At 40.9% G+C, this 21,509-nt stretch overlaps 1 protein-coding gene and 1 non-coding gene across 3 annotated transcripts in view; both read left to right on the top strand.

The window, feature by feature from the left end:
- Positions 1-21,509, top strand: part of CFAP52 (cilia and flagella associated protein 52) — a 71,485-nt gene that overhangs the window by 39,967 nt on the left and 10,009 nt on the right. For both annotated transcript variants that reach the window (XM_053569191.1, XM_053569192.1), the window contains exon 9: positions 18,747-18,895. In XM_053569191.1, the coding sequence (XP_053425166.1) occupies positions 18,747-18,895 (149 nt within the window). The remainder of the gene's footprint in view (positions 1-18,746; positions 18,896-21,509) is intronic.
- Positions 20,719-20,825, top strand: LOC128571343 (U6 spliceosomal RNA). The gene has a single exon (XR_008375773.1). It is a non-coding gene; the product is annotated as a U6 spliceosomal RNA (small nuclear RNA).

The following is a 21,509-nucleotide window of genomic DNA, read 5'->3' as shown; positions in this document are numbered from 1 at the left end:
GTGGATAGCCACTTCAGGAGTGATCCCAGCGATAAGTGCTTTCCTGGGAAAGCTTCTGCTTAGCCAAGATTAGCAGTTTAAAGTGCCTTTTAAGGGCGGCGCCTGTGGCTCAGTGAGTAGGGCGCCGGCCCCATATGCCAAGGTGGCGGGTTCAAACCTGGCCCTGGTCAAACTGCAACAAAAAAATAGCCGGGCGTTGTGGCGGGCGCCTGTAGTCCCAGCTGCTCGGGAGGCTGAGGCAAGAGAATCGCGTAAGCCTGAGAGTTAGAGGTTGCTGTGAGCCGTGTGATGCCACGGCACTCTACCCGAGGGCAGTACAGTGAGACTCTGTCTCTACAAAAAAAAAAAAAAGTGCCTTTTAAGCAGGCCGAGGAGAGATTTAGGGTCTCCACCCTGCGGGGTTTGAGAAATCAGCAGAGGCCTCCAGTCTCCATCTCGTACAGCTAGCATTATAATTAACATCTCATACCCCATAAGATCACCTGTTGCCCAGACAATATCCAGCAAGATATATATACTACTTTGTTTTTTGCTTTTTTATAAATTTCAACATTTTACCTAAAGATTTTTCTTTTCTTTCTTTTTTTTTTTTTTTTGTAGAGACAGAGTCTCACTTTATGGCCCTCAGTAGAGTGCCGTGGCCTCACACAGCTCACAGCAACCTCCAACTCCTGGGCTTAAGCGATTCTCTTGCCTCAGCCTCCCGAGTAGCTGGGACTACAGGCGCCCGCCACAACACCCGGCTATTTTTTGGTTGCAGTTTGGCTGGGGCCGGGTTTGAACCCGCCACCCTCGGTATATGGGGCCGGCGCCCTACCGACTGAGCCACAGGCGCCGCCCCTTTTCTTTTTTTATCTTTCTTTATTTTCTACATTTTTCTAGTTTAAATACAATTTTTCCATTCTTGCCTTTTCAACAATTAGCACTACATTTTTGCTAGTGTTTCTACCTCTATTATTAGTTTTTTTCCTCCAATTTTATCCCCTAAAGTTTTCTGTTTGCTTGTTTTGGTTTGATTTATAGCATTTTTATCTTTCCTCTCTATTTGGTGGAGGTGGGGTACTGTGTCCAAACAGGCTGGCAAAGAGCTGCTGACCTCAAGGGAACCACCCAACCTGGCACCCCCAGAGGTTGGGGGTTTTTAAGGTTGGGTCAAAGTGCCTACTGTACACCTATATTGCTCCTGTCTCCCTCTTTCTGTGCCTTTCTTCTTTTTGTCAATATTCTCTTTAACCACACTGTCTCCTTTCTCTTTTTTCTTTTCTTTCTTTTTTCCCTTCTTGCTCTTCAATCTTCTCATCCTTCTGGTCCTGTACCAAAAGGACTCATCGAAACCCTAGTCCAGAGGCACGACAACTTAAAGAGCAAGAGGAAGTGAAAGGAAAATTAGGGCAAGGAAACAGATAAAATAAATCACTCATGAGGAAGAATCAGCAGAAAACTCCTGACAACATGAAAAACCAGTCCGGAGCAACTCCCCCAAGGAACTGTGAGGTAGCTAATGCAGAGGATTCCACCTATAAAGAAATGTTAGAAATGACAGAAAGGGAATTTAGAATACAGATGATGAAAACAATGAAGGAAATGATGGACACAATGAAGGAAACTGCTGATAAAGTGGAAAATAACCAAAAAGAAATCCAAAAACAGAATCAAATAAGAGATGAATGATATGAAGAATATAGAAAGGATATAGCAGAGCTGAAGAAACTGAAGCAGTCAATTAGGGAACTTAAAGATGCAATAGAAAGTATCAGCAACAGGTAAGACCATGCAGAAGAAAGAATCTCAGAGTAGAGGACAAAGCTCTTGAAAGAACTCAGATAGTTAAAGAGGCAGAAAAGAAGAGAGAGAAAGCAGAACATTCACTGACAGAGTTATGGGACTTTATGAAGCGTTCCAACATACGAGTTATAGGTATCCCAGAAGGGGAAGAAGAATGCCCCTGGGGAATGGAAGCCATATTCGAGAATATTACAAATGAAAATTTCCCAAATATCACAAAAGATTCTGACACACTCCTTTCAGAGGGATATAGGACCCCAGGTCACCTCAACTCTAACAAAGCTTCTCCACGACACGTTGTGATGAACCTGTCCAAAGTTAAGACAAAAGAAAAGATTCTTCAAGCTGTCAGGAGTAAGTTGACCTACAGGGGCAAATCCATCAGTATGACTGCAGACTTCTCTAATGAAACTTTCCAAGCAAAAAGACAATGGTCATCTACCTTCAATCTACTTAAACAGAACACTTTCCAGACCAGAATTCTATATCTTCCTAAGCTAAGCTTGAAAATTGATGGAGAAATTAAATCATTTACTGATATACAAACATTGAGGAAATTTGTCACAACAAGACCAGCTCTACAGGAAATACTTCAACCTGTTCTACATACTGACCATCACAATGGATCTACAGCAAAGTAAAAACTCAGCAATTAAAGGACAGAACCTAACTTCCACACTGATGCAAAAGATAAAACTAAGCAATGGACTCTCACAAAATAAGATGAGTAGAACACTACCACACTTGTGAATTATTTTAATGAATGTTAATGGCTTTAATTCCCCACTGAAGAGGCACAGATTGGCTGACTGGATTAAAAAACACAAGTCATCCGTTTGCTGTCTGCAGGAAACACACCTAGCTTCAAAAGACAAATTAAAACTCCAAGTTAAGTGTTGGAAGACAATTTTTCAGGCAAATGGAATTCAGAAGAAAAGAGGAGTTGCAATCTTATTTTCAGATACATGTGGATTTAAAGCAACTAAAGTCAAAAAAGGCAAAGATGGTCACTTTATATCGGTCAAGGGAAAAATACAACAAGAAGACATTTCAATTCTAAATATTTATGCACTCAATTTAAATGCTCCCAGTTTCTTGAAACAGACCTTACTCAGTCTGAGCAATATGATATCTGATAATAGCATAATAACACGGGACTTTAACACTCCTCTTACAGAGCTGGACAGCTCCTCTAAACAGAAATTAAACAAAGATATAAGGGACTTAAATGACCCTAGAACAACTGTGCTTGATAGATGCATATAGAACACTCCATCCCAAAGATAAAGAATATGCATTCTTCTCATCACCCCATGGAACATTCTCCAAAATTGATCATATCCTGGGACACAAAACAAACCTCAACAGAATCCAAAGAATTGAAATTTTACCTTGTGTCTTCTCAGACCACAAGGCACTAAAGGTGGAACTCAACTCCAACAAAAACGTTCAACCCCACACAAAGGCATAGAAATTAAACAACTTTCTGTTCAATGACAGATGGGTGCAGGAAGAAATAAAAGAGGAAATTATTAACTTCCTTGAGCATAACAATAATGAAGACATAAGCTACCAAAACCTGTGAGATACCGCAAAAGCAGTTCTGAGAGGAAAATTTATCACTTTAGATGCCTACATTCGAAAAACAGAAAGAGAGCGCATCAATAAACTCATAAGCCAACTTACAGAATTAGAAAAAGAAGAACAATCTAAGCCTAAACCCAGTAGAAGAAAAGAAATATCCAAAATCAAATCAGAGATCAACGAAATTGAAAACAAAAGAATCATTCAGAAAATTAATGAAACAAAGAGGTTTTTGTTTGTTTGTTTTCGCAGTTTTTGGCTGGAGCTGGGTTTGAACCAGCCACCTCTGGCACATGGGGCCAGTGCCCCACTCCTTTAAGCCACAGGCACCATCCAGGAGTTGTTTTTCTGAAAAAAATAAAATAAAGTAGATAAACCTTTGACCAGAATAACTAGAAATAGAAAAGTAAAATCTCTAGTAACCTCAATTGGAAATGATAAAGGGGAAATTACAACTGATGCCACAGAGATACAAGAGATCATCTCTGAACTCTGTGCCCAGAAATTTGACAATGTGAAGGAAATAGATCAATATTTGGAATCACACCCTGTCCCTAGACTTACCCAGGAAGAAATAGAGCTCCTGAACAGACCAATTTCAAGCACTGAGATTAAAGAAACAATAAAAAAGCTTCCAACAAAAAAATGTCCCTGTCCAGATGGCTTCACACCAGAATTCTATCAGATCTTCAAGGGTGAGCTTATTCCTGTACTGCAGAAATTATTCCAAAAAATTCAGGAGGAAGGAATCTTCCCCAACACGTTCTACGAAGCAAACATCACCCTGATAACAAAACCAGGAAAAGACCCAATTAAAAAGGAGAATTTCAGACCAACTTCACTCATGAATATAGATGCAAAAATTCTCAACAAAATCCTAGCCAATAGATTACAGCTTATCATCAAAAAAGTCATTCATCATGATGAAGTATGTTTCATCCTAGGGATGCAAGGCTGGTTTAACATATGCAAGTCCATAAATGTTATCCACCATATTAATAGAAGCAAAAACAAAGACCATATGATCCTCTCAATAAATGCAGAAAAAGCATTTGATAAAATCCAGCATCCTTTTCTAATTAGAACACTGAAGAGTATAGGCATAGGTGACACATTTCTGAAACTGACTGAAGCTATCTATGACAAACCCACAGCCAATATTTTACTGAATGGAATAAAACTGAAAACTTTTCCTCTTAAAACTGGAACCAGACAAGGTTGTCCTCTGTCACCATTAGTATTCAATATACTGCTGAAGTTCTAGCCAATACAATTAGGCAAGACAAGGAAATAAAGGGAATCCAAATGGGAGCAGAGGAGGTCAAACTCTCCCTCTTTGCTGACGATATGATCTTATACTTAGAGAACCCCAAAGACTCAACCACTGGAAGACTCCTGGAAGTCATCAAAAAATACAGTAATGTCTCAGGATATAAAATCAATGTCCACAAGTCAGTTGCCTTTGTATATGCCAACAACAGTCAAGATGAGAGGCTAAATAAGGACTCAACTCCCTTCACCATAGCTTCAAAGAAAATGAAATACCTAGGAATATACCTAACAAAGGAGGTGAAGGACCTCTATAAAGAAAACTATGAAATCCTCAGAAAGGAAACAGCAGATGATATTAACAAATGGAAGGGGCGGCGTCTGTGGCTCAGTGAGCAGGGCGCCGGCCCCATATGCCGAGGGTGACGGGTTCAAACCCGGCCCTGGCCAAACTGCAACAACAACAAAAAAAAAAAAAAAAAATAGCCGGGCGCTGTGGCGGGCGCCTGTAGTCCCAGCTGCTCGGGAGGCTGAGGCAAGAGAATCATGTAAGCCCAAGAGTTGGAGGTTGCTGTGAGCCGTGTGACGCCACGGCACTCTATCCGAGGGCGGTACAGTGAGACTCTGTCTCTACAAAAAAAAAAAAAAAAAAAAAAAACAAATGGAAGACCATACCATGCTCATGGCTGGAAATAATCAACATTGATAAAATGTCTATACTTCCCAAAGCAATCTACCTATTCAATGCCATCCCTATTAAGCTGCCAACATTGTACTTTCAAGATGTGGAAAAAATGATTCTGTGTTTTCTATGGAACCAGAGAAAACCCCGTATAGCTAAGGCAGTTCTTAGTAATAAAAACAAAGCTGGGGGCATCATCGTACTAAATTCTAGGCTGTACCACAAAGCCATAGTGGTCAAGACAGCATGGTAATGGCACAAAAATAGAGACATAGACACTTGGAATCAAATAGAAAACCAGGAAATGAAACTAACGTCTTACAACCACCTAATCTTCCATAAACCAAATAAGAACATACCTTGAGGAAAAGACTCCTTATTCAATAAATGATGTGGAGAGAACTGGATATCCACATGTAAAAGACTGAAACTGGACTTACACCTTTCTCCACTCACAAAAATTGATTCAAGATGGATAAAGGACTTAAATTTAAGGCACAAAACAATAAAAATCCTCAAAGAAAGCATAGGAAAAACACTGGAAGATATTGGCCTGGGGAAAGACTTCATGAAGAAGACTGCCATGGCAATTGCAACAATAACAAAAATAAACAAATGGGACTTAATTAAACTGAAAAGCTTCTGTACAACCTAGGAGACAACAACCAAAGCAAATCTACAACCTACACAATGGGAAAGGATATTTGCATATTTTGAATCAGACAAAAGCTTGATAACTAGGATCTATAGAGAACTCAAATTAATCCACGTGAAAAAAGCCAACAATCCCATATATCAATGGGCAGACACATGAATAGAACCTTCTCTAAAGAAGACAGATGAATGGCTAACAAACATGAAAAAATGCTCATCATCCCTATTTATTAGAGAAATCAAAACCACCCTGAGATACCATATAACCCCAGTGAGAATGGCCCACATGACAAAATCTCAAAACTGCAGATGCTGGCGTGGATGTGGAGAGAATGGAACACTTTTACACTGCTGGTGGGACTGCAAACTAATACAACCTTTTTGGAAGGAAGTATACAGAACCCTCAAAGAACTCAAGCTAGACCTCCCATTTGATCCTGCAATCCCATTACTGGGCATCTATCCAGGAGTATAAGACATTATCATAAGGACACTTGCACTAGACTATTTATTGCAGCTCAATTTATAATTGCCAAAATGTGGATACAGCGTAAATGTCCACCAACCCAGGCTGTGGTATATGTACACCATGGAATACTATTCAGGTATTAAAAAAAATGGAGACTTTACAGCCTTTGTATTAACCTGGATGGAAGTGGAAGACATTATTCTTAGTAAAGCATCACAAGAATGGAGAAGCATGAATCCTATGTACTCAATTTTGATATGAGGATAAGTAATGACAATTAATGACACTGTCAGGGTAGGGGAAGGGGAGAGCAGAGTGAGAAAGAAGGAGTGAGTGGTGGGGAAAGGAAGAGCAGAGAGGGAAGGAGGGAGGGGGTGGGGTCTTGGTGTGTGACACACCTTTTGGGGGCAAGACCTAGTTGTAAGAGGGTCTTTACCTAACAAATGCAATCAGTGTAACCTGGTTTTGTACCCTCAATGAATCCCCAACAATAAATTTATATATATATATAGAATAATTTTATTTTTACCCACAGATCTCTAGACTGTTCATTGTTCTTCAATCTTTTGCTCTGTTTTTTTTTTTTTTTTTTTTTTTTATTGTTGGGGATTCATTGAGGGTACAATAAATCAGTTACACTGATTGCAATTGTTAGGTAAAGTCCCTCTTGCAATCATGTCTTGCCCCCATAAAGTGTGACACACACTAAGGCCCCACCCTCCTCCCTCCATCCCTCTTTCTGCTTCCCCCCCCCCATAAACTTAATTGTCATTAATTGTCCTCATATCAAGATTGAGTACATAGGATTCATGCTTCTCCATTCTTGTGATGCTTTACTAAGAATAATGTCTTCCACTTCCATCCAGGTTAATACGAAGGATGTAAAGTCTCCATTTTTTTTAATAGCTGAATAGTATTCCATGGTATACATATACCACAGCTTGTTAATCCATTCCTGGGTTGGTGGGCATTTAGGCTGTTTCCACATTTTGGCAATGGTAAATTGAGCTGCCATAAACAGTCTAGTACAAGTGTCCTTATGATAAAAGGATTTTTTTCCTTCTGGGTAGATGCCCAGTAATGGGATTGCAGGATCGAATGGGAGGTCTAGGTTGAGTGCTTTGAGGTTTCTCCATACTTCCTTCCAGAAAGGTTGTACTAGTTTGCAGTCCCACCAGCAGTGTAAAAGTGTTCCCTTCTCTCCACATCCACGCCAGCATCTGCAGTTTTGAGATTTTGTGATGTGGGCCATTCTCACTGGGGTTAGATGATATCTGAGGGTTGTTTTGATTTGCATTTCTCTAATATATAGAGATGATGAACATTTTTTCATATGTTTGTTAGCCATTCGTCTGTCATCTTTAGAGAAAGTTCTATTCATGTCTCTTGCCCATTGATATAAGGGATTGTTGGCTTTTTTCATGTGGATTAATTTGAGTTCTCTATAGATCCTGGTTATCAAGCTTTTGTCTGATTGAAAATATGCAAATATCCTTTCCCATTGTGTAGGTTGTCTCTTTGCTTTGGTTATTGTGTCCTTAGCTGTACAGAAGCTTTTCAGTTTAATGAAGTCCCATTTGTTTATTTTTGATGTTGTTGCAATTGCCATGGCAGTCTTCTTCATGAAGTCTTCCCCCAGGCCAATATCTTCCAGTGTTTTTCCTATGCTTTCTTTGAGGATTTTTATTGTTTCATGCCTTAAATTTAAGTCCTTTATCCATCTTGAATCAATTTTTGTGAGTGGGGAAACGTGTGGGTCCAGTTTCAGTCTTTTACATGTAGACATCCAGTTCTCCCAACACCATTTATTGAATAGGGAGTCTTTCCCCCAAGGTAAGTTCTTGTTTGGTTTATCAAAGATTAGGTGGTTGTAAGATGTTAGTTTCATTTCTTGGTGTTCAATTCGATTCCAAGTGTCTATGTCTCTGTTTTTGTGCCAGTACCATGCTGTCTTGAGCACTATGGCTTTGTAGTACAGACTAAAATCTGGTATGCTGACGCCCCCACCTTTATTTTTGTTACTAAGAACTGCCTTAGCTATACGGGGTTTTTTCCGGTTCCATACAAAACGCAGAATCATTTTTTCCAAATCTTGAAAGTACGATGTAGGTACTTTGATAGGAATGGCATTGAATAGGTAGATAGCTTTGGGAAGTATAGACATTTTAACAATGTTGATTCTTCCCATCCATGAGCATGGTATGTTCTTCCATTTGTTAATATCCTCTGCTATTTCCTTTCTGAGGATTTCATAGTTTTCTTTATAGAGGTCCTTCACCTCCTTCGTTAGATATATTCCTAGGTATTTCATTTTCTTTGAAACTATGGTGAAGGGAGTTGTGTCCTTAATTAGCTTCTCATCTTGACTGTTATTGGTGTATACAAAGGCTACTGACTTGTGGACATTGATTTTATATCCTGAAACATTACTGTATTTTTTGATGACTTCTAGGAGTCTTGTGGTTGAGTCTTTGGGGTTCTCTAAGTATAAGATCATGTCATCAGCAAAGAGGGAGAGTTTGACCTCCTCTGCTCCCATTTGGATTCCCTTTATTTCCTTGTCTTGCCTAATTGTATTGGCTAGAACTTCCAGCACTACGTTGAATAGTAAAGGTGACAGAGGACAACCTTGTCTGGTTCCAGTTCTAAGAGGAAAAGCTTTCAGTTTTACTCCATTCAGTAAAATATTGGCTGTGGGTTTGTCATAGATAGCTTCAATCAGTTTTAGAAATGTGCCACCTATGCCTATACTCTTCAGAGTTCTAATTAGAAAAGGATGCTGGATTTTATCAAATGCTTTTTCTGCATCTATTGAGAGGATCATGTGATCTTTATTTTTGCCTCTGTTAATATGGTGGATAACGTTTATAGACTTGCGTATGTTAAACCAGCCTTGCATCCCTGGGATGAAGCCTACTTGATCATGATGAATGACTTTTTTGATGATAAGCTGTAATCTATTGGCTAGGATTTTGTTGAGAATTTTTGCGTCTATGTTCATGAGTGAGATTGGTCTGAAATTCTCCTTTTTGTTTGGGTCTTTTCCTGGTTTTGGTATCAGGGTGATGTTTGCTTCATAGAATGTGTTGGGGAAGATTCCTTCTTCCTCAGTTTTTTGGAATAATTTCTGCAGTACAGGAATAAGCTCTTCCTTGAAGGTTTGATAGAATTCTGGAGTGAAGCCATCTGGACCAGGGCATTTTTTAGTTGGAAGCTTTTTTATTGTTTCTTTGATCTCAGTGCCTGAAATTGGTCTGTTCAGGAGGTCTATTTCTTCCTGGCTAAGTCTAGGGAGAGGGTGTGATTCCAAATATTGATCCATTTCCTTCACATTGTCAAATTTCTGGGCATAGAGTTTCTGGTAGTATTCAGAGATGATCTCTTGTATCTCTGTGGGATCAGTTGTTATTTCCCCTTTATCATTTCTGATTGAGGTTATTAGAGATTTTACTTTTCTATTTCTAGTTAGTCTGGCTAATGGTTTATCTATTTTATTTATTTTTTCAAAAAACCAACTCCTTGTTTCATTAATTTTCTGAATGATTCTTTTGTTTTCAATTTCATTGATCTCTGATTTGATTTTGGATATTTCTTTTCTTCTACTGAGTTTAGGCTTAGATTGTTCTTCTTTTTCCAATTCCATAAGATCTCTTGTGAGATTGTTGATGTGCTCTCTTTCTGTTTTTCGAATGTAGGCATCTAAAGCGATGAATTTTCCTCTCAAAACTGCTTTTGCAGTATCCCACAGGTTTTGGTAGCTTGTGTCTTCATTGTTGTTATGCTCAAGGAAGTTAATGATTTCCTGTTTTATTTCTTCCTTCACCCATCTGTTATTCAACAGAAGATTGTTTAATTTCCATGCCTTTGGGTGGGCTTGAGCATTTTTGTTAGAGTTGAGTTCCACCTTTAGTGCCTTATGGTCTGAAAAGATACAAGGTAAAATTTCAATTCTTCTGATTCTGTTGATATTTGTTTTGTGTCCCAGGATATGATCAATTTTGGAGAATGTTCCATGGGGTGATGAGAAGAATGTATATTCTTTATCTTTGGGGTGGAGTGTTCTATATGCATCTATCAAGCATAGTTGTTCTAGGGTCTCATTTAAATCTCTTACATCTTTGTTTAATTTCTGTTTAGAGGATCTGTCCAGCTCTGTAAGAGGTGTGTTAAAGTCCCCTGTTATGATGGTATTATCAGATATCATATTGCTCAGACTGAGTAAGGTCTGCTTCAGGAATCTGGGAGCATTTAAATTGGGTGCATAAATATTTAGAATTGAAATGTCTTCTTGTTGTAGTTTTCCCTTGACCAATATAAAGTGACCATCTTTGTCTTTTTTGACTTTAGTTGCTTTAAATCCACATGTATCTGAAAATAAGATTGCAACTCCTCTTTTCTTCTGAATTCCGTTTGCCTGAAAAATTGTCTTCCAACCCTTGACTCGGAGCTTTAATTTGTCTTTTGAGGCCAGGTGTGTTTCTTGCAGACAGCAAATGGATGGCTTGTGTTTTTTAATCCAGTCAGCCAATCTATGTCTCTTCAGTGGGGAATTCAAGCCATTAACATTTATTGAGATAATTGATAAGTGTGGTAGTATTCTATTTGTCTTATTTGGTGAGAGTCCATTGCTTAATTTTATCTTTTGCATCAGTGTGGAGGTTAGGTTTTGTCCTTTGATTTCTGAGTTCTTACTTTGCTGCTGATCCATTGTGGTGGTCAGTGTGCAGAACAGGTTGAAGTATTTCCTGTAGAGCTGGTCTTGTTGTGGCGAATTTCCTCAATGTTTGTATATCCGTAAATGATTTGATTTCTCCATCAATTCTGAAGCTTAGCTTAGCAGGGTACAGAATTCTGGGCTGAAAATTGTTCTGTTTAAGTAGATTAAAGGTAGATGACCATTGTCTTCTTGCTTGGAAAGTTTCATTAGAGAAGTCTGCGGTAACTCTGATGGATTTGCCCCTGTAGGTCAACTGGCGCTTACTCCTGGCAGCTTGCAGAATCTTTTCTTTTGTCTTGACTTTGGACAGGTTCATCACAATGTGTCTTGGAGAAGCTCGGTTAGAGTTGAGGCGACCTGGGGTCCGATATCCCTCTGAAAGCAGTGTGTCAGACTCTTTGGTGATGTTTGGGAAATTTTCTTTTATAATATTCTCTAGTATGGCTTCCATTCCTCTGGGGCATTCTTCTTCCCCTTCTGGAATTCCTATAACTCGTATGTTGGAACGCTTCATAAAGTCCCATAATTCTGACAGTGAACGTTCTGCTTTCTCTCTCTTCTTTTCTGCCTCTTTTACTGTCTGAGTTATCTCAAGAACTTTGTCTTCTACCTCTGAAATTCTTTCTTCTGCATGGTCTAACCTGTTGCTGATACTTTCCATTGTATCTTTAAGTTCCCTAATTGACTGTTTCAGTTCCTTCAGGTCTGCTATATCCTTTTTATATTCTTCATATCGTTCATCTCTTATTTGATTCTGTTTTTGGATTTCCTTTTGGTTATTTTCCACTTTATTAGCAATTTCCTTCATTGTTTCCATCATTTCTTTCATTGTTTTCAACATGTGTATTCTAAATTCCCTTTCTGTCATTCCTAACATTTCTATACTGGTGGAATCATCTGCAGTAGCTACCTCATGGTCCCTTGGTGGGGTTGTTCTAGACTGGTTCTTCATGTTGCCTGGAGTTTTCTGCTGATTCTTCCTCATGAGTGATTTCTTTTATCTGTTTCCTTGCCCTAATTTTCCTTTCACTTCCTCTTGCTCTTTAAGTTCTTATGCCAGTGGACTAAGGGTTATAGGACCAGAAGGGTGAGAAGGTTGAAGAGCAAAAAAAGGGGATGAAAGAAAGGAGGACCGAGTGATAAGAAAAAAAGAAAGATAGAGAAAGGAGAGGGGGTGGGTATAAGGAATATTGACAAAAAGAAGAGAGGCACAGAAAGAGGGAGACAGGGCAATATAGGTGTACAGTAGGGTACTTTGACACAACCTTAAAAAACCCCACCTTCTGGGGGTGCCCAGTTGCGTGGTTCCCTTGAGGTCAGCAGCTCATTGCTAACCTGATCAGACACAGTACCCCACCTCCACCAAGTAGAGAGGAAAGACAAAAATGCTATAAATCAAACCAAAAGAAGCAAACAGAAAACTTTACGGGGATAAAATTGGGTGAAAAACCAAATTATATCGGTAGAAACACTAGCAAAAATGAAGTTGAAGTTATTAAAAAAGGCAGCAATGGGAAATTATAATTAAACTAGGAAAATTGAGAAAGAAAAAGGGATCTGTGTGGAAAAGATTGAAATTAAAAAAACAAAAGAACATCAGCAACGTCAAAATAAACAAACAAAAAAAACAACCAAACCAAAAAAAAAAAAAGAAGAAAAAAATACACAACCAAAAACAAAGCAGTTTGTATATGTTATTGAATATTGTCTGGGCAACACGTGGTCTTCTGGGGTATGAGATGTTAGTCACAGTTCTGATACGACTGGAGGCTGCTGATTTCTCAAACCCCAGCAGGTAGACACCCTAAATCTCTCTTCAGCCTACTTAAAAGGCACTTTGAACTTGTAAACTTGCTGAGCAGAAGCTTTCCCAGCTTTCTCGCTGGAATCGCTGCTGAAGTGGCTATGCACTTACTCAGTGTGCCAAAACCAATCTCACTCTGCCCCTGAGGGTTAGGGCTGCAAGGCGGCTCAGACCCCACCCTTAGGCTACTTGGTTGCTGGGTTACCAGCTCCCACCCGTTTCTAGCTCTGCGACCCTGAGGGCGGAGCTTGCCGGGGCAGATCACTGACAATGGATCCGTGTGACCCACCGCCAAACACTATCAGCTCCGTCTGGCTCAGCGGCTCAGACTGGGGCCCTAGACAACGGCCAAAGTTCTCCGCACTCACGCTCAGGCCTTCCCCAAGGCAGTTCAACTCAGTGCCAAGTCCAAGGACATCAAAACAGTTCACAGGTAAGGCCTTTCTGGTTTGCAGTCTCGCTGCTACTGAACTTACAGTTGTGGGCGGGTTTAGACGGATTGAACACACGCGACCACTTGCCGGCTTTCCACTGTTTTAGTCCTCCTCTTGGGGTCCAGAAGTCTCTCGCTGACTCCCTGTATTTTCATAGGAGTGATGATAGGCAGTTCCCACCAGCCAGAGATGCCTGGAGTCCTATCTCCCCAGACTCACGGTGCCCAGATGCAAGGAAGCTGTTACTCGGCTGCCATCTTGCTCCGCCTCCTTTGCTCTGTTTTTTAATCATGTAATCTCTACTAAGTCTACCTTTAAGTTCACAAATTCTTTTGGCATCTTAATCTCTTGTTAATACCTATCTAGTAAATTTATTTCAATTATTATACTTTTTATATTCAGAAAACTATACAATTGTTATAAAGTTTATAATTACACATTATACATAAGAGTTCTAATCTTTATTAAGATTGTCTATCTGTTCATCTATTACTAATACAATTTCCTTTAATATTTTAAATAGCTGCTTTGAAGTCTTTGTCTACTTATCTAGTGCCTGGCTCTGCTTGGACTTGATTTCTTTTGACTGCCTTTTTCCTGAGTCACATTTTCCTATCTCTTTGCATGTTTGATAATTTCTTGTTGAGAACTCAGTATTAAATGTATAGAATACATTGTAACAACTGTTCTCTGAGACTTGTTGGCATGGACTCAAACTACAAATTTTGCCTTCCAGTAGTGTGAACCAGCTGATGTTCTCATGATTTCCCATTGCTGCTTTTTTGTCTTGGCCCTGGGTTCTCTTGTGGGCTTACATTATTTGGCAGTCACCTAAAAGTCTATGCAGAAGAAGCTTATCCTTTCCATGATTTCCTTGCTTGCCTGTAAATTTCAACTTTCTGCCCTCCATACTGAGCTCAGTTGGAGAACATATTCAGTGAAAAAGGCAGAAACTCTCAGATTGACCATTTAGCTGTCTTCAAAAGTAGAAATCCTTAAAAAAAATCAATTAAGAAAATAGTAAAATCTTCTTATCTCACCTGCTTTTTCTTGCACTTAGGGTTCCCCCCAAACATGTATGATTCAGTTGCCAGCTAGGAATTTGGGCAGTGTTTACAATCAGAATTTTTGTCTTACTCCTGGGGTTCTCTTGCTGCCAGGATTTCCACAGCTGATTCAAGCTGATAACTCTGATCTCTAGCCTCTTTAGCTAGTAAGGCTATCCGTTTCCTACCACCATTTTTTTTCTTTTTTCTTTTCTTTTTTTTGGCAATTTTTGGCTGGGGCCGGGTTTGAACCCACCACCTCTGGTATATGGGGCCGGTGCCCTACTCCTTTGAGCCAGAGGCGCCGCCCACTTCTAGAGGTTTTTTTAGCATTTGTCTAATTTGGGTTATTTTTGTTAATTTATCCACTCTTTTTCATTTGTTTGGGTTTTGTTTTTGTTTTTTAAGAGATAGGGTCTCTCTGTCGCCCAAGCTGGAACACCGTGACATGATAACAGACCATTGTAACTGCAAACTCCTGGGCTTGGCTCAAGTGATCCTATCACCTGAGCCTCCCGAGTAGCTGGACCTGCAGGTGCATGTCATCATGACTGACTAATTTTTTTTATTTTTTTTAATTGGAGCCCAGTTCTGACTATATTGTCCAGGTGGGTCTTGAATTTCTGCCCTTAAATGATCCTCCCACCTTGGCCTCCCTGTCACTGGGAGTATAGGTGTGAGCCATCATCATGCTCAGCTATCCAGGTTTTATTTTTGTAAATTTTTAAAATTTTTTAAATTTCAGAGTCTTAAGAGATCCTCCACCCTTGACCGCGAGAGTTCAAGACCAGCCCGAGCAAGAGTGGAGATCCCATCTCTTCTAAAAAGTAGAAAAAAATAGCCAGGTGTTGTGGCAGGTGCCTGTAGTCTCAGCTACTTGGGAGGCTGAGGCAGAAGTATCACACAGGGCGGTGCCTGTGGCTCAGTGGGTAGGGCACCGGCCCATACGCCGAGGGTGGTGGGTTCAGGCCCAGCCCCAGCCAAACTGCAACAAAAAAATAGCCGGGCGTTGTGGCGGACGCCTGTAGTCCCAGCTACTCGGGAGGCTGAGGCAAGAGAATCGCCTAAGCCCAGGAGTTGGAGGTTGCTGTGAGCTGTGTGACGCCACGGCACTCTACCGAGGGCGATAAAGTGAGACTCTGTCTCTACAAAAAAAAAAAGAAGTATTACACAAACCCAGGATGGTTTCTGTGAGCTAGGCTGTAGGCCATGGCACTCAGACAACAGAGTGAGACTCCGTTTCAAATAAATAAGTAAACAAATACACACATACATATATACATACTTCTGCACAGTAGTTTACAACAACTAAAGCATATATAGACAACATGCAGAATGGGAGACAATAATTGCATGCTATGCATCTGACAAAGGGCTGATAACTAGAAGTTACAGAGAAATCAAACTAATCAACAACAAAAGAACAAACGGTCCCATTTATAAGTGGGCAAGAGACATGAGCAGAACTTTCTCTGAAGAAGACAGACGAGTGGCCAACAAGCTATCCAGATCTTATAATTGTTATCTGGAGAAGGTTTGTGTAAGCAGTTCATGGATCCAACATGATAAGATGTACTTATTCTCTGCTTATGCTTTTTTTTTTTTTTTTGAGACAGAGTCTCACTATGTCACCCTGGGTAGAGTGCGTGGCATCACAGTTCACAGCAACCTCGAACTCTTGGGCTTAAGCAATTCTCTTACCTCAGTCTCCGAAGTAGCTGGGACTACAGGTGTTCGCCACAACGCTCAGCTATTTGTTGTTGTTGTAGTTGTCATAGTTATTCAGCAGGCCTGGGCTGGATTAGAACCCACCAGCTCCAGTGTTTGTGGCCAGCGCCCTAGCTGCTGAGCTACAGGCACCGAGCCTGCTTATGCTTTTGAGCTGAGTTTTTCCCCAGTTTGTTTCTCTAGAGGTTTTATCTGGCTGATTTCAATGTTTCTGACCTATTCGATAACTCTCCTTCCTGCTTTCTTGTATTGTTAAGGGAAATAAACAGACGTGGATCGATATATCTACATCTCTATATATCTTTATCTCATGGGGTTTCAGATAGAAAGGAAGGGAGCACGTGGACCTACTGCGTCAAACTAACCCAATAAGGACAATCTAATTTTTGAATGGATCATTTTGTAACTAAGCTTGACTGCTGAAGAAGCTGATTGTACATGATGGGTAGAGAGTTTGGAAAGTTCTCTAGGGAGATTTATTTCATGATACAGGTATTTGATTTTCATGAGTTGTCCATGTACATTTTTAAAAGCTCACTTTCCTCAGAGGAAGAGCTCATTCACTGAAGGCAGTAGCTGATATAAACAGCTCTTAGTTTAAATAAGTATTAATATTCTGATGTTGGCTTGATTTGGCCTCTGTTCATCAGGACTGTCTGGCAAGGAGCTCTGTTGCATCTGCTGTTTTTTTCCAGCTCTTGCTCTTTCTTTTTTTGTTTTTTTCAAGGTCTCACATATTTATTACTGCACCAGCTTATTAGGGAATAGCACATAAATGAAGAGAAAACTCATTTTCCCAGTGAAGTGGGCAAATGTCCAACTGATGACATTTTCAGCTTGATATGGTAAGATGGTGATAGTGACCGTAATACAGCATAAGTACACGCCGTCTCATGTGCAATTTCTTATAGACCCAGCTTGGTTCTTCTCCAGTGTCTCCTCTTTGAGCTGTACCTGATTTTATTACTGGTTTTCATTCGAATCCACTGGGGAATGGGATGATTTTGTTTTTGTTTCTTGGCCCAAAACCGCTTGATTCTGAAAGTCTTAGGAGAGGACATGGTGACAAACGGGACTACTCCTCTTGCTCTTTCTAAGTAACTAGTCCAGCATCAGAATCTTAACTCTCAGCCACAAAGTGAAATGTGTAGGGGGATCCACTTCCTTTTTTTTTTTATTTTTATTAATTTCAAAGTGACTAGATCTTAAAATAAGAGAGAACAACTCTCTTTTTTTGAGATGCATTTACAATGAAATATAGAAATTGCTTGGGATATGCTTAAATCTTTGGTCTCCACCATGACTAGCTAAAAATCTAAACTTTTAAATAAGATGGTCTGACCGCAGGTCATCTCTGCCTCCCCCACTTTTCTCTTAGTATTACTCCTCTTTCTTTCCCAAATTGGAATAATCTATAATCTTTTGACATGTTGGTAAGTTACATTATATTTACAAGTTGCATTTTTTTTCTTTTCTTTTTTGAGCCTGACAGACCAATCACTCTGAGATTCTTTTCTTTGTCCATTATCTCATGTTTTCTCATAACTAAGCAAAGAAGGGGGTTTTATCTACCCCCTCATGTTTATCTACAAACATGAATTTTAGCGCCTGTTGTCATTTTTCTTCTTTGAAATTGTATAAGATTATCTACTTTATAGGAAAGTGTTCATGTATCCTCTTTTAATATTCTATGGATATATTTGTCTCAAGAAATGTTACCTACTGGGTGTAAACACTCATCAAGTTATAGACATTAAATATGCATAGCTTTAGCTGGCTGTGGTGGCTCAAGCCTGAATTTGGCTACCCAGGAGGCTGAGGTGAAAGGACGGCTTGAGGCCAGGGCTTTGAGGCTGCAGTGAGCTATGACTGTACCACTACATTCCAGCCTGGGCAATAGAGTGAGATCCCATAATATGTACAGCTTTTAACATGTCCATCATACCTCAGCAAAGTAGTTTAAAAAAAGAGAAAGTGACATGTAACTTACTACCCTCTAGTCTAACAAGTCTTTGAGAGACTTTGAAATTGACTTTTTCTTTTTCTGCAGGTTTGTACCAATCCTTCCTTTTTTTTTTTGAGACAGAGTCTCACTATGTCACCCTTGGTAGAGTGCTATGGTGTCACAGCTCACAGCAACCTCAAACTCTAGGGCTTAAGCGATTCTCTTGCCTCAGCCTCCCAAGTAGCTGGGACTACAGGTGCCCGCCACAGTGCCCGGCTACTTTTTGTTGCAGTTGTCATCATAGTTGTTTAGTAGGCCTGGGCTGGGTTCGAACTCACTTGTCCTGGAGTATATGGCCGGTGCCCTAACCACTGAGCACAGGCACCAAGCCTGCTCCAACCATTCCTAAAAGGAAAGAACTACAAAAGATTGTCCACAAGTGATTTGAGGGCATTAAATGCCATTTTACACAAGAAATCTGCTAAGATCAAACCTTCAGATAATTGGTAGCTAAAAAGCACTCTTCCGTACCTCCGTGGGAATCACCTTTTGGTGTCAAGGACGCATCTGAGAAGCATCGTGCATCCCTAATGGCTGCGTCTCTTACCCTCTTGATGGCTTCTTTGCAGCGGCACTGCTGAGCTTTTTGCCACCTGTGCCAAGACAGACATCAGGGTGTGGCACACGTCATCTAACAGGGAGCTGCTGCGGATCACAGTCCCCAACATGACCTGCCACGGCATTGACTTCATGAGAGATGGCAGGAGCATCATTTCAGGTAACGTCTGCACAGCAAGCTCAGGCTGTGGGCGCTGGCTTTGATTCTCGCCATTCTTATTCTACACAGCCTCCCACCGTCCACCCCCTCCTTGCTTCTAATCTAGCCTCCCTGTGGAGTTTCCTTCCAGCTGGGAGACTTTCTGAGAGAGGACGAACCAAATAGCAATTTCTCCTTCTCCCAAATTGCTGCACAGAGCGTGTATCTTTCTCTCTAGCAGGAGAATTTAGGAATTCAGTTTCAAAATGGATTCGAGGCCTCCGCGAGTCCAAGGCTCGTGTTAGAATCCTTTTTGTTGTGTAAGAGAGAAAAACCTGCTTCAAACCAAGTTATGCCTCAAAGAGAATTATTTATTTTTAACTCAATTTTTTATGCCAAAGTATTTCAGCATAAATTACAGACAGCATGATATTCCACCTCTAACTACTTCAGTATGCAGCTCCAAAAATATTTTCCTTTAAAACAGTAAATTTTTAAGATAGTCTTCTGTCTAATCTGTATTCAAATTTCCACAATGGTCAAAAAGTACATTTACTGGTTCACATCAGTGAAAGTCAAGTGGCTCTGTAAGGGTAGCTGTTGAAATGGCGATGCCAGGAACCCACCTCATCCCTTCTTTCCTTGACTCTAGCTCCTCCTCCTTGGTCCCTCCCCTCCCACCCCGTCTTCTCCACATAGTGCCACCAGGAGCGCTTTGCTCACGGAACACTTAGAGGTCCCACACCTCAGGTCAGAAATCCTCGCGTTCACTACCTCCCCCTTTTCTCTTAGGCCCACGACCATATGCCCTGATGGCTCTCACTTCAAAGTGTATTCAAGGCCCATCCCTTCTCATCCTTTCCACCCTCGTCTTAGCCACCATCCTTCCTCCCCCAGATTGCTCTGGTAGCTTCTCGCCCAGTCACCCTGCTTCTACTTTTGCCCATCATCCTTCTCCTCCAGTCTATTCTCAGCACAGAAGCCAGAATCTTTTTGAAAATGTAAGTCAGATCATGCTGTTTCTTTCTTTTTTTTAGTCAGAGGCTCGTTATATCGCCCTGGGTACAGTGCCGTGGCGTCACAGCTCACAGCAACCTCAAACTCTTGGGCTTAAGTGATTCTCTTGCCTCAGCCTCCCAAGTAGCTGGGACTACAGGCACCCACCACAACGCCCGGATATTTTTATTTTTGTTGCAGTTGTCATTGTTGTTTTAGCTGGCCCCGGGCCAGGTTCAAACCCGCCACCCTTGGTGTATGTGGCCAGTGCCCTGCCAACTGAGCTACAGGTGCCACCCAGATCATGCCATTTCTAGGGCTCGATTTTTTCTACCTTCTAAGAGTAGAACAAGTTTCTGTAATCACCCACAAGGTTCTCTGCGACTTTCTCTCCTCCCTCGCTTCCACCTTCTTTTTTTTTTTTTTTTTTTGTGGAGACAGAGTCTCACTGTACCGCCCTCGGGTAGAGTGCTGAGGCATCACACGGCTCACAGCAACCTCTAACTCTTGGGCTTACGCGATTCTCTTGCCTCAGCCTCCCGAGCAGCTGGGACTACAGGCGCCCGCCACAACACCCGGCTATTTTTTTGTTGCAGTTTGGCTGGGGCTGGGTTTGAACCCGCCACCCTCAGCATATGGGGCCGGCGCCCTACTCACTGAGCCACAGGCGCCGCCTTCCACCTTCTTACCCAGAACATTCTCTCTCTTGCGACATACTACTTGAGGCTGCAGTGAGCTATGACTGTACCGCTACATTCCAGCCTGGGCAATAGAGGAGATCCCATAATTAACATGTCCATCATTCCTCAACAAAGTGGCTTAAAAAAAAAAAAAAAGAGAGACAAAGAGTGCTCACTTCGGCAGCACATATACTAAAATTAGAACGATACAGAGTAGATTAGCATGGCCCCTGCACAAGGATGACACGCAAATTCATGAAGTGTTCCAAAAATAAAAAAAATAAATAAAGAGAAAGAGACATGTAACTTACTATCCTCTAGTGCAGCAGTTTTCAACCTGTGGGTCGCAACCCACAGGAACCATATTGAAGGGCCGCAGCATTAGGAAGGTTGAGAACCACTGCTCTAGTGTAACAAGTCTTTGAGAGACTTTGAAATTGACTTTTTCTTTTTCTGCAAGTTTGTCCCAATCCTTCTGGCCATGCTTTCTTTTTTTGCTGTTTCTCAAAAGACACTGGGCATAGGGTCTTTGCTCTATCTGTTTTGTCTGCTTGCAATGTTCTTCCCATAGATATCCCAAGTGGCTTACTTCCTCATACCCTCATTTCCTCAAGTCTTTGATGAAATGTGACCTACCTTGAGTGTTCTATTTAAAATTGCTAAGGCTAAACATCCCACTAGAGCTAATGAGAAAGTGATAGCCACATGAACACCAAAGGGAAAAGCATTCCAGGCAGAGGGAACAGCACGTGCAAAGTCTCTGAGGTGGGAAATCACTCAATATATTTAAAGACTAGCAAGAGGGCCAGTGTGTCTGGAGTGTAGTGGGCACAGTGGGAGGTGGGGTTCAGGGAGAGTGCTATACAAGAGGTGAGGTAGGTAGGGGGCAGATCCTAGTGACCACAGAAGGGAAAGGAGATTAGGTTTTAATTCTAGGTGCAGGGGGAAAACCATTGAAA

The sequence above is a fragment of the Nycticebus coucang genome, chromosome 18 (genome assembly GCF_027406575.1).
Source record: "Nycticebus coucang isolate mNycCou1 chromosome 18, mNycCou1.pri, whole genome shotgun sequence".
Classification (NCBI taxonomy): Eukaryota; Metazoa; Chordata; class Mammalia; order Primates; family Lorisidae; genus Nycticebus; species Nycticebus coucang.
This window is presented reverse-complemented; position numbering and strand designations above follow the sequence as displayed.